Source organism: Camelina sativa, chromosome 15 (assembly GCF_000633955.1).
Source record: "Camelina sativa cultivar DH55 chromosome 15, Cs, whole genome shotgun sequence".
Taxonomy (NCBI): Eukaryota; Viridiplantae; Streptophyta; class Magnoliopsida; order Brassicales; family Brassicaceae; genus Camelina; species Camelina sativa.
The window spans coordinates 7,796,057-7,808,780 of NC_025699.1; the positions used below are offsets into that span (position 1 = coordinate 7,796,057).

Genomic DNA, 12,724 nt, shown 5'->3' on the forward strand with positions numbered 1-12,724 from the left:
GGTTGTGGTAAATTTTGCAAGATGTCATTAATGTAAATATAAATGCGAGGAAAAAGATCAACTTTTCTTAACTTCGCTATAACTACAGTAACATTGTAATATCTATCTTTCATTCTATGTTATTATTCTGTGTACTTTCCTCAAAAGCTCCATTACATTTCTTTTTCTGGTTTAAACTATTATATTGATCCCTACATCAGATTCCAGATGCACTCTATAACTCATCTTTAGTAGACCGATCCTTTGGTTTCAACTCTCCGTTGATAAAAACAGCCATTTCTTTCGCGCTGGATTTCGTCGACAGCTTTAACTGTGCAATACAAAAGGTGTAAGAGAAAAGCTTCCTGGAGGGAAAAAGAAAAAAGAACTGAAGAAATCAAAATAGTTTTTACCGGATTCTCCTTTTCACCGGTTTTGTAAAGCAAGATTGTCGGATAATCATCAACCTGCATCAACCATCACACACACCATCATGATCATAAATATAATCCAATTATAATCACACGAGAGGGATCTGTATCTCTTATCAGTTTGCGATTCTTTTATACCTCTAGCTTAGGATGCTCGTTGGCAGAAGCGTCTATCCTTGCAAACACAAGATTCTCAAACCCTTTAAAGTGTTTCGACAACTTCTCAACTTGTTTACTCACAGCCTCACAGTTAACACACCATGGTGTGTGTACCTGTTTCCATGATCATACTCAATGTTACATCCATTTTCATAATTTACTTTAATATGAATTTCGTTCAGAAGAAGGGCTCTATTCACAGACCTCTAGAAGAACATTCTCTTGGCTCTTCAAGACCAGTTCATCAAAAGTCCTGCCGACCACAGCCACAACACTTGAATTTTGCTGCAGATGTGAAGAACCATCGTTTAGCCACATTATAATCATCCTTAAAATAACATATAGAAGAAAAAGTGTTTTTCAGACTCACATTCTCTGGAATTGGCTCTGACTTGTAGTAAGGTGAAACAGTTCCATGCGCAAGTCCTGAACAAAATTCCTGCATTGCAAGATTCAATATACATCACATCAATGAGTTTTGTAAATGTCTATGAAGGTAAAAAAATGAGTTTTGAAGAAGTTTGTACTTCTATATTGCTAGGGGATGGATCTGACTCGAGCAAAAACTTGGAGTTCAGGTTGTTGTCGAATGCAGCAACCTGTTAAAGAACTTGATATTAATCACGTGGTTTGTAGCTTTATCAGTAAATCAAGAAATGCATAGCCTACAAGTATAAGAGCTTATTCAGATAACTTACAATTGTTTTCTTTGTATCTTCTATCCCAAATAAGGTCAAGAATGGCATTGCGAGATTTTCATTTGATATGTCAATATATATCAACATAAGCTGCAAGGCATAGCATACACATAAATACAAGAGAGGGTTTACTAAGTCCATTTGGCCTTTAAATGATTTGGTCTAAGAAAATACCTTTGATTTGAACCTTCTTGCAGTATCTTCTAGAGACTGAGCAAGAGTTTCAAAGTCATCAGTCTTCGAAAAGACCATAACCTAATCAAGAATATGATACCACAACAGTGTAAGTGAAAAATTATCATAACAACTAATAGAGATAGAATGAAATTTAAATCGGATACAAGTTTAAGTGTAAACTTCTCACCTGAAGCTTGACCGGACTGGAGTAAACACGAACGGTGTTGGATTCAGTCAGTTTTGTAATCAACGGGAATTTATTACTGTTCAGAAATTCCAATATCTTCTCGGCTTGGCAAGGTCCATCTGCATGATCAGTGCAAAAGACTCGTAATTTGGAATATAATATACCACACAATAGAGTAAGCTTTGCATCCACCAAAATATATTTGACAAAAAGAAGCAGTATTTGATAAGGGGGGAATATTATAACATCAGGGAGCTTACCATATGCAGTGTACCTCTCAGCCTCAGTTTTGACTAATCCAACAAACACATTGTTGGTTTTAAGGTCAGGGAAGAGAAGCTTGGCGACATGACTACTACTTGTTTCTACAAACTGAATTTCATTGTCTAATGACGCAGCTTTTACAAACTCATCATATCCAGAAGAAGCCTGAGTAAACAACGTATCCAAAATTTACATTACATAAAACCAGTCTTACTCTAAACAAATGAATCTATCTATCCAAGGATCACCATCTGAATTCAATACCTCAGAGTTTTCGAATAGTCCGAGAATGAAAGTATGATGCTTCTTCATAAATCCTGAAGCTTTATCAACTGAATCAAGTTTAATAGTAGGCACACCAGTCTTCTTCTGCACCCAAATCACTATCTCCTCTCTGAACACAACACAAGACCAACAAACAAATCACAACCAAATCCATTACCGCTGATGCTTAACTATGCTTACTCCCTATCATCAGACCCATATTACACTAAAAACCCTCTAAATTAAAAGCTCAAAGCTCTCGTAATCAATTAAAGAACTTACGAGCTAAATCCACCAGTGTAAGGCTGAGATGAGCCATTAACAAACAGAAGAAGCGTTGGGAAACCTTTAATCTCAAGCTGCGACGCAACTTTCGAATACCTCTCACCGTCGATCTTAGCCATCAAAACAGAACTACTCATCTCTTTCAAACCCGTCGCCGCTTCCGCAAATCTCGGCATTAACTCCGCACTCCTAGCACACCAAGGAGCGTAACCTAAAACCATCACATACTCGTTCCCATCGATCAACCTCTTCGTATTGTCTCCGTTGAGTTCCACAACGATCCTCTGCGCCTTACTCACCGTCTCCGCTTCAGACTGTTGCTCCGGTCTCTCTTCCTGCAATTGTTCGTCCACCGCTAAGAGTTGCTCCAAATCATCTAAATCTCCCTCGGATCCGGCTTCTTTACCTTCGACGGCGACATCAGAGGAACGAACCACGACGATTAAGAAACTGAGAAGTACGAGAAAAGTGAACAAGATTGAAAATTTAGAATTGGGTTTTGGTTTCATCGACATGATTGTTACTGGGTACTCGTCGGATTTTGAAAAGTCGACGAAGAAGTGATCGTTCTGATACGAAGAGAGTGTTTCGGAATTGTAAATCTCACCATGATTCACGGCGGGAGCTTATTAAGTAATTTAATTAAGATTAATCTTTTTTTGGGAGTATTAAATACTAATCAAACAAATCTTTGTTTTGAATATTGACCAGTAAATAGTAAACAGTAAATTTGACCCCAAAAAAAAAAGTAAATATGAAATACCAATATAACCAAAACAAATACTCCCTCCGTTTCAATATATAAGATGTTTTAGCCTCTTTTATTTGTTTCAAAATATAAGATGTCTTATAACTTTCCATGCAAATTTTAATATATATTTAATAATCTGTAATCATTACTTATGCAGTCTTCTTTATTATTGGTTGAATCTTTTTAATTTAAATATATATGATACTTTTTGAAAAAAAAGTAAATTATCTTAATATGTGTGCTTTACCTTAAGCATCCTATATTTTGAAACGGAGGGAGTATTACATATCAAATAGGTGTTGCAATTATGTATAGCGGCAAGAACGCTCATTGAACGGTATGGGCTTATTAATAGCAACATCGATGACAAATGTGCATGAGATTCGCTTCGTGTGCCAAATCCTGACCAGTTTGCCAACCACATTACTTCTAGACCGAACTTCAAACTTCAGCTTCACCGGAATCTTTCCACCTCTCTCCGTTGCCTCTAGGCTTGCTCCGGCGCCATATAATGGAACTCTTCTCCCTTCTATAACCACTGATTCCATTATTCTGCTCTTCTTACGTTGATGATGTTCTTCCAACTGCTAAAATTAAGACAATATGTGTCATACCAAATCATATGTATCCAAAAGCAAAATCCAAACCCAAACTAGTAAAAAAATTAAAATTACCTGACCAGTGGCAATAGGGAGTTCATAGAAGAAGAGATTGATTGGAGTGGAACTGACATGAACACCAAATACTGGAGCAGGATTGTAAATACTAAGTCTTAGTGTTCCATTTATAGTAAGCATTGCGGTACGTACTCCACTGAAATCTGATCCGTCACCAACATAAAAGTTGTGTAGTTCGAACGTCTGCATGATCACTTTCTATCAATCACTAACCACAAATTTCGAATTCATAAATTTAATTCTAATAAATTATAAATTATTACCTTTACAGAGATTTGAGCCTTGTAAGGTATACTAGCTCCCCATGAGATGAAGCATAAGAAGGTGAAGAGAACCACCAAAGCGAAAACAGCAAGTAGTGCTTGACAATTTCTTATAGACGTCACGTCGTCCATTTCATCGTACGAGCGGCCTTCTTCAAGTATAATAACCTTACATTCTTTCTCGTTAGACATGCATTTCCTGACGCTTTTTCTACCTGAAGACGATGATCGGAACAACCCGGAGAATCTACTCGCCCATGAGTTACGAGAGTGACGTCCCAAGGAGGAAGAATCATGTGTGGGCGAGTCCATCTGATTAGGCTGTATGACGGAGGTGGAAGAGTTCTAGAATCAAAATATATATAACTCAAATATAAAGAATAGCTCTCTTTATTTAGCTTAAGAAAAATAACTCAAAAATTTAAGCTTTCACAATCTCAGTATCTCTCAATTCATAAGTTATGCTACAACCTATCATCTCCTTATATATTAAAAAAATCCTAAACAAACTTACTAATCTTTATAGAAAACTTCTTATTTCCTTTTTTTTGGTGTAATGTTAAACTAAACTTCTTATTTCCTATACTTTCTTTTATTATTATATTTAGATAACTCCTAAATATAATCTCTAATTTCCATAACTCTAATTTGATCTAGAATCTTCTTTAATTTCAAGCTTACTCCAACAAGAGTCACGTGACCGGCTTTGAAGATCGTGATAGTGACGACGACGAAGCCGCGAGGCTTGTTACGTCTGATTCCGACTTCGTGGAAAGCATCGTGCTTTTACTAATTACTCGACCTAATATATACGTATATAACACTCAAAAAAACTGAGAGATGATTTGGAAATATAGCAGAGGATTTGAGACTTTCTAATCAGAACAGAGAATGTGGTTAGTTTAAAGACATTTTTGACGTGGGGAATAAGACAGAACCTAACAAGAGAGTTTTGTTTTTTGTGACGAGAAAATGATCAGTAGCTGGAGAAGTGAGATACTAGCCGTTGATAGAGATAGAGATCTTCTAATTTAGGAGTGTCATTCTTCAGAGTTGGTAAAAAGAACAGAGAATGAGAAGGGGAAAAAAATAAAAATAAAGTGAAGTACTGGGTGTCTTGTGGTTGAGGCATACCGAGATTGAATCTAGACCTATTTATTAGATTAAGTTTTGGGAGTGAGTGAGTAAATGAGTATCGGTGGAGTGAGCTTACTTGTCTAGCTATGATTTGTTAGATGTATCTTCTACATTGGCATCACCGTTGTTTTTTTTAACTTTTGATTAGTGGAATGCTATTATGGAACTAAGGTTGTATCGTACTAGTTGATTTAAACTTTTAGGTGTCTTTATAAAAACCAAAGCTCATGAAAGAAGTTAAATGTCAAATTGGACAGGCTACTTTGTAGTTTGTACCTACAAAAGAATCCTTAATCCATAAGTTTGTATTGTTTATGAGTTATAGAGGGTGTATTAAATTTGATTGTGCTCATCTCTACTTCTATAGACTCTTGCCAAAAGCAAAACCAAAATAATAATTTAAATTTTTGTTTCCTCTAGTTTTCAGGTTGTTAATTTATGAAACAACATAGAAAATATGATCATCTAACGACAGATCTCCACATACTTCGGAGAAACACATAAAAAAATGATTAATTTATCTGATCCATATTTGAAAACAAAAACTATTAAGGTTAACGCATATACGGCGGCAGCAGCTCCAGAGCACGACGCACAGCGTCTGTATGCGCGGGAGAGTTGAAAAAAGTAACAGGGTCAAAGTCGTCTATGTATGGATTCTCTCCAATCAAGCGACCCGTGAGAGACAATAGTCCTGTAATGAGGATTCTTCTAACTATAGCTTTACGTTCATCATGCTCACCAGCAACCTGAGCCTTGGCCATGCCCTTAAAAGTAATGTAGACCACTGCAGTTTTGGCGTTGAGTATCTCATCTGGCAGCAGCATATCTTCCTTGGTTTCTATCACCGCTTTCACAATCCTCAGCTTGGACAGATCGCTATCTGAGATTCCGACCCTATCAACACAGAGTACAAGTTCCAAATACAGATAAATCCAATCGTTGTTTTGCAACTCCGATTCCTTCACCACGTAAAATCGTTTTGTATCACTGAAAGAATCCGGCCACTCAGGCAATTTATCACCCACTGAAAAACTATCACAAGGTATGGGGGGTTCCTTGGTGGTCACACCTATATATATATATGCAACAAGCAACAATATTAATCAGCAAGAGTGAGAATTTTTTTTATAGTGAAAAGCGAACAATTGATGTTTTTTACCTTTAGGTCTAGCAATTTCAACGACCATGTCCAACCTGCCGACACTTTGTTCAGCAACTAGAACCTGAAAAGTTAGATGCGAACCGCTAACTGAATCTTGTGCAAGCAAAGTGATGTAGTAAGGGGACAGAAAATTCGGCGACTTGTTGAATTTCGTAACGGCCTCGAGCTTGAAGTTTGTCCCCTGAGAAAGAAGAAGTTGAAGGTGATCATATATATACGAGAACAAACATGCTGCTGGAAGTTGATATATATCAACACACCAAGAGAGATAAGATATGATGGAGAGGAGACAAGTTCTTCTTAAATTACCTCCAACATATTGTGGCCATGTTCGTTTGTTCATTTAGATGGACCATCTGAATGGTTCATCCAAATGTTGTTCGTTTTTTGTCAAAAAATGAACATCATCCAGAATCATTCACATGGATCATCTGAATGAGTTTTAAAATTTTAGACAAAAATTTGAAACTCATTTGAATGATTCTAGTTGAACTATTTGGATGGAGATGCTTCATCCAAAAATAACAAATTACAAATATATCCTTATTATACAAAAAAAAACTATTTATCTACAAAATTATAAATAATATTTTTACAATTCTTACAAAATGTCAAAAACAAATGATAAATTTCCCGCCAAAACTAAAATCAATTTTCCTACCAAAATCATAAAGTCAAAAAAAATTTACCAACAAAAAAATTCACTTTTTCCGCAAAAAAAAAAACACAAAATCACATTTTTCCGCCAAAAACGTAAAATTACATTTTTCCGCCAAAAACGTAAAATCACGTTTTCCCGCCAAAAACGTAAAATCACATTTTCTCGCCAAAAAACGTAAAATCATATTTTCCCGCCAAAAATACATTATCTAATTTTTCCGCTAAACCTACAATATCACATTTTCCCACCAATACCGTAAAGTCATAATTTTCTGCCAAAAACGTAAAATCACATTTTTCCGCCAAAAACGTAAAATCACATTTTCCCGCCAAAACCATAAATTCACTTTTTCCCGCAAAAAATGTAAATTCACAATTTCCCGCTAAAACGCAAAATCATATTTTCCCGCCAAAAACGTAAAATCACATTTTCCCGCTAAAAACGTAAATTCACTTTTTCCACACAAAAAAAAACACAAAATCATTTTTTCACGCCAAAAACGTAAAATCACATTTTTGTTTGGTATTGAATAAAAATATCAGTAATTAAAATTAATATAGTTAAAATTAAGATTAAAAAGGTATTATTTCAAAACATGGGCATATTAGTCATTTTCTATTCAAATCCATAGATGAAAAGGTAAATAAATCAAACAAACTCATTTGCATTTAGATGCATCATCTAAATGAACTATTTTTTTTTCTTGTTAATTAGGTCAATTAACGTTGAGATGAATCATTTAGATGTATCATTTAAATGAACCATTTAGATGGAAATGCTAAATGATGAAACGAACAGGGCAACGATGAAGCCCCGCACTAACATAAAGTTTGACCAAGACGGGACAGTCGTAGGCTATCAGTGGAATGTCCCCTGGTGGTGCTTCGATTCCCTCGACATCGAAACGCTAATTAATTAGGGGGAAAAAAACAAAACAAAACAAAATATTCACTTAGCTAGCAACAGAACAACTCTAGGGTTTTAACTCTGTGCGACAACCCTAAAGGACGAATATCTTCAACTCCAACAAACAAATCCTAAAATTAAATAAAAAGATAGAAAGGATTACACATACATCGGATTCTTCCAGTCGACAACAGTAATCTTCCACCGCACGGCATAACGTCTCTTGATGTTCAGCCCCAAATCTCGAAATCACGGTCCAATCCATGCCTTTTTTTTTTTTTTCTTTTTTTTAAACGATTTATAGGTTTCGTTTGATAATTAAAAACTGAAAATTTTGTATTTATTAGTCCCATAATTTACGCCGGCTTTAAGACTTTAAGGTTGGGCCTTAGTTTTGTCGGCCCATTTAACAAGAAACGGAAACAGAGAGACGACGACGCATTATGTTCACATGCAAGTTTCAGAGTAACTCCCAAAATCAGAAGAGAATTGATATGATGGGGATATACATGAGCCTCTCCATCGTTATCCTATCAAAATCAGAGGTCTGAAAACAACGTGGACACATCATTCCCCACAACTCTGATGACTCATCAATCATCATCACACTCACACCCTTATTTTCGTATTGCTCTTGTCGCAATTATCAAAATCAGAACAGAGCCGATCATCTATATTTATGGTTTTCACAGTTAGTATTTTCTCTCTTTATAACTGTGACCTAAATAGAAGAAGAAAAATATCTTCTTATCTAACGTATTTCCTTAAACTCAGGAAGAAAGAGAAAACGACAAGAGACAGAACATGTGAAAGATTCTCACCCTAAGAACCTGTCCAAAAGGTGACATATACTAATATACGTTTCATTTTATCTTCTCCTTACGACTTATGTCACTTATCTTCAAAAAAGTAATCAGTTCTTATTTTTTATTTATAGAAATCTTGAGTCTTTTTTGAGTTGGAATATATAGTTAAAAGATGTTGGAAGGGAAAGCCAAAGTGGAAGAGACAGACATGCCAGTGAAGATGCAAATGCAAGCAATGAGGGTTGCTTCTCAATCTCTCGATCTTTTTGATGTCTTTGACTGTACATCCATCGCTGCTCACATCAAGAAGGTTCATTAACTAGTAACTTTTTTTTTTTTTTTTTCATTCTTGGAGGAAGAATATTATATATGAAGTCTTTCTCTGGCTAATATAAAACTTAATTGGTGTTAACTTTTGCAAAATCATCAGGAGTTTGATGAGAGCTATGGAAGTGGATGGCAATGTGTGGTGGGAACCAATTTTGGGTGCTTCTTCACACATTCTAAAGGGACTTTCATCTACTTTCATTTGGGGACTCTCAACTTCCTCATCTTCAAAGGCGCCACCACTCTTTAGTCTTTATATAGTTTCTAAATCAGTAAGTCACATCCATGTTTAGTAGCTTTGTTTGTGTAGGAACTAGGAAGCTGTTCTTTATTTCTGTTTTCCTTTTTGTAAATAGATCTTGTTTCCAATAAAAATTGTCAGATATTGTATTATTTTGGGATTTATATGAGTGGTTAATCCAGATAATTAAATGGCTTTTAGGATTTGATGAAGAGAAATATACCGAAATTAAAAACAAAACAAAAAAAGTATTACTTCGGTTGGCATATCAAATCATTTAAAAGTAGAATTAGAAAAAACTAAAATGTAGCATACAAAGCTAAAAAGTTCGAAATTGATATCTCAGTTAAACTTCAAATGCAAAAAGTCACTACAGGAAATGAAGGTATGCATAGCGTCCAAAAACCGCTATCTAAAGCTACTATAGCGTTATTGTAAACGCTATATCTCCGCCCGTTATAATAGGTCTGACACTTTACATAGCGTTTTCCTCTTTGGCTATGGTATCTTTTTAATACATAGCGGTTTTAAATATGCAATCGTTAAGTTTACAATAGCGGCTGTTGTTTGCTATATATAGAGTTAATTATTCTATTATGAATTACAATAGCAGTTAATATATGGTTATAGATAGCGTTTTCTTACGTATAGTTTTATATAGATAGCATTTGTCTGAAACTATAAAATACGTATAATTTTGTATAGATAGTGTATTTTTACGTATAGTTTATAGCGTTCTTGTAGAAGTATATATACGTAAATTTTTATACGTAACAGTATTTTGTACTATTAAATTATACATTTTATAAAAATAATGTATTGTACAAAGGAGTATTTTTATAATCAATTTTTTACAAAAAATAAAATAAGAAAATTTGTTTGTTTACAAAAAATAAAATAAATAAAATACAAAAAAAATTGTTTCTTTACTACTTCCTAAATATTGGCCCTCATCACTTGTTTTAGCCCATAAAAAAGCTTCGATACAAAACGTGAGCCTCTTTAGCAAATTTGTAAACCAGAGCCTCTACACCTTTCCACTTCCATTATAGTTTTCCTCCACTTGTATACGAAGTCAACCCAGAAACAATCTATACACAAAACCATGAATTAAGGGTATTATTAGCAAACAATTGTGCAGCAATAGGCAAAATCATAAATTCAATACAAAATTACTCTGAAATTTGTGGCTAGCTGAAGCAATAGGCAAAATCATAAATTCAACAAATCTGGATTCCAAATAAGAATCAAGCTCAAACTATTCCAAATGAGAAGCATATAACTCTATCGAGAAGAGAAGGTGATGTTTGACTCAGGAAGAGAAGGTGAGAAAGCGTAAACACCACCGAGAGACCAAAACACAACAAAACTGCGAGTGGGGTTTACTGTCAAACAAATAAAAAGTATTAGATTCAGTTGAACAAAACTCTTATAAACAATTTTCTGTCAGTTTTTGGTTATAAGAACCCATGTAAATTATAGTACCTTCGACAGAACATTCTTCGTCTTCGTCTTCTTCGTTGGTTCTCTCAGATTCGAGTAGGAGATGGAAATGAATTTTATGTTTGAAGAAGTAGGTTGCGAGAATTTTTTCTGAATCAGCCAAGAATTAATTTTGTTCTGAATTTTGTTCTCAGTCGATGTCGAGGAGATGAAAGGATGAAGAGAATGTAGAGGCGATGAACTGATGAGATTTCATTAAACAAGATTTCATCACAGCCTTTGGTTGGGCGATGAAAGGATGAGATTTCGTCACGTCATGTATCCGAGTATTACTCAATTATTGGATTGAGTAAATTGATCATGTATTAAATCCGATGAATGGCTGAGATCTCGCCACATCAGCAATCTGAGTGAAACATTTTTTTTTTTTTTTTCAACCAAACTATAAAAATTAAAAGAGAACTCCATGATTGGTTGCCCAAACAGGAGGATATGAGTTTACAAAAGTAGAAGCAGAAGGTAGAGATCGTGAAGATCGAGCTAGGCAATCGGCCCTGACATTGTCGTCTCAAACCATTCATAAATAGTAACATGAGAAAACAAAGTCAAGTACATGTAATAAAAGAAAACACAAAGTGTTCGACACTTAAAACAACAAATTGTTCGACATAAAGGAAAAAAACTTAGTACTTAAGAAGTTTCAGAGATAGACTATCTTGTCATTAGGCCAAGCAACAGTTGTGCCTTGTGCATCTACGATGAATTGCACTTCTGAATCTGGCCTCCACACTTTAGCATTATCAATCATTGAAACATCAACCCAGACCTTGCAAGCATTTGGTCCTAAGGGTCTGTTATGGACTGTCTCTGCAGGATCAGTTGAACACACTCGGCCCTCTGCAACTGTTTTTTCAGAATTTTTGCAATCCAACAGGAAGCACTTCTTGTTTTTCCCTTTGCTGGAACCAGAGTTTGAACTTGCATTCTACCACATCAATAACACAATCATAACACAATCATCACACAATCATCAGAAAGTCATCTTTAAAATGAAATACACATCATAGCAACATCAATACTTACCCCAGGCGAGCTTCTCACTGAAGGCACCTCTGCATTTTGACTGATGCGTTTTATCTTATTAAGTGGCCATTGGATTTCTCTATACTGTGCATCAGCCATCAGAAGGAGTTCAGATGTTGGTCTCCACAGATAAGACGCATCCCTCAGAACAAGATCAATCTTCACAATGCAAGCATTCATACCAATAGGAGTGTTGTTTATCATTTGTTTCGGATCAGTAGAACACAAAACACCCTCAGCAATACATTCACCATCATCAGAATTCCAATCAAAAAGTTCGCATCTTTGAAGTGACTCAGCTGATATGGTATCCTAATAGTGATTTAAATATATTAGAAACTAAAATTTTGATTCTAAGTTGTGATAAGAAATTAAATAAACTATTAAGATTACCTTGGAACCAGAAGTTATGTTTGGACTTGTTGAGATGTCTTCATCCAAAATCACCTTATCACCTTGCCAGGGAATTTTGAGTCTCACAGCTTCCCCAAGTGTGATAATGTTTTGTGTAGGCCTCCACAATTGTGAGCCTGTGTGTATTACAGATTTTACAATAACAGCTGCAGCATTAGGACCAAGTGGAATGCGACCAATCTTGTATAGTGGATCGAAAGAGCAGAATTCTCCTTCACCGACAACGATATCTTCATCTGCAATCCAATCTAGCAGCTGACACCTAACTCCTTCACTAACATGACTTACACCAGATTGAGCTCCCACATTATCAGATTTTTTCTAACAATAAGATATGGAACTGTTAGTTAAATGAGATGTCTTCTAATAGCCTCATATATAGAAACTATTATACTTACCGTTTTTC

The 12,724-nt window shown here is 35.3% G+C and overlaps 5 protein-coding genes across 5 annotated transcripts; 2 read left to right on the forward strand and 3 right to left on the reverse strand.

Annotated features, from left to right (window-relative positions):
- Positions 54–3,076, reverse strand: LOC104745934 (protein disulfide isomerase-like 1-6). The gene is made up of 12 exons (XM_010467315.2): positions 2,442–3,076; positions 2,160–2,289; positions 1,892–2,060; positions 1,632–1,750; positions 1,442–1,522; positions 1,268–1,357; positions 1,097–1,168; positions 940–1,008; positions 774–854; positions 549–683; positions 393–446; positions 54–310 (listed from the first exon to the last, which is right to left on the reverse strand). The coding sequence occupies exons 1-12, from the start codon at positions 2,957–2,959 to the stop codon at positions 215–217; spliced, it is 1,614 nt and encodes a 537-aa protein (XP_010465617.1). The 5' UTR covers positions 2,960–3,076; the 3' UTR covers positions 54–214.
- On the reverse strand, positions 3,501–4,533 carry LOC104748226. Its single transcript, XM_019236686.1, has 3 exons — positions 4,136–4,533; positions 3,870–4,055; positions 3,501–3,779 (listed from the first exon to the last, which is right to left on the reverse strand). Exons 1-3 carry the CDS (start codon positions 4,445–4,447, stop codon positions 3,501–3,503), a joined length of 777 nt encoding a protein of 258 aa, XP_019092231.1. The 5' UTR covers positions 4,448–4,533.
- On the reverse strand, positions 5,668–6,976 carry LOC104748227 (UPF0725 protein At1g02770-like). The gene is made up of 3 exons (XM_019237058.1): positions 6,747–6,976; positions 6,435–6,618; positions 5,668–6,344 (listed from the first exon to the last, which is right to left on the reverse strand). Exons 1-3 carry the CDS (start codon positions 6,753–6,755, stop codon positions 5,827–5,829), a joined length of 711 nt encoding a protein of 236 aa, XP_019092603.1. The 5' UTR covers positions 6,756–6,976; the 3' UTR covers positions 5,668–5,826.
- Positions 8,456–8,984, forward strand: LOC109125100. Its single transcript, XM_019237068.1, is given in 4 exon segments — positions 8,456–8,539; positions 8,542–8,695; positions 8,779–8,845; positions 8,942–8,984. Coding segments are annotated over 4 exon segments (339 nt in total). The 3' UTR covers positions 8,976–8,984.
- On the forward strand, positions 8,961–9,530 carry LOC104745935 (dynein light chain 1, cytoplasmic-like). Its single transcript, XM_010467316.2, has 2 exons — positions 8,961–9,120; positions 9,241–9,530. The coding sequence occupies exons 1-2, from the start codon at positions 8,983–8,985 to the stop codon at positions 9,385–9,387; spliced, it is 285 nt and encodes a 94-aa protein (XP_010465618.1). The 5' UTR covers positions 8,961–8,982; the 3' UTR covers positions 9,388–9,530.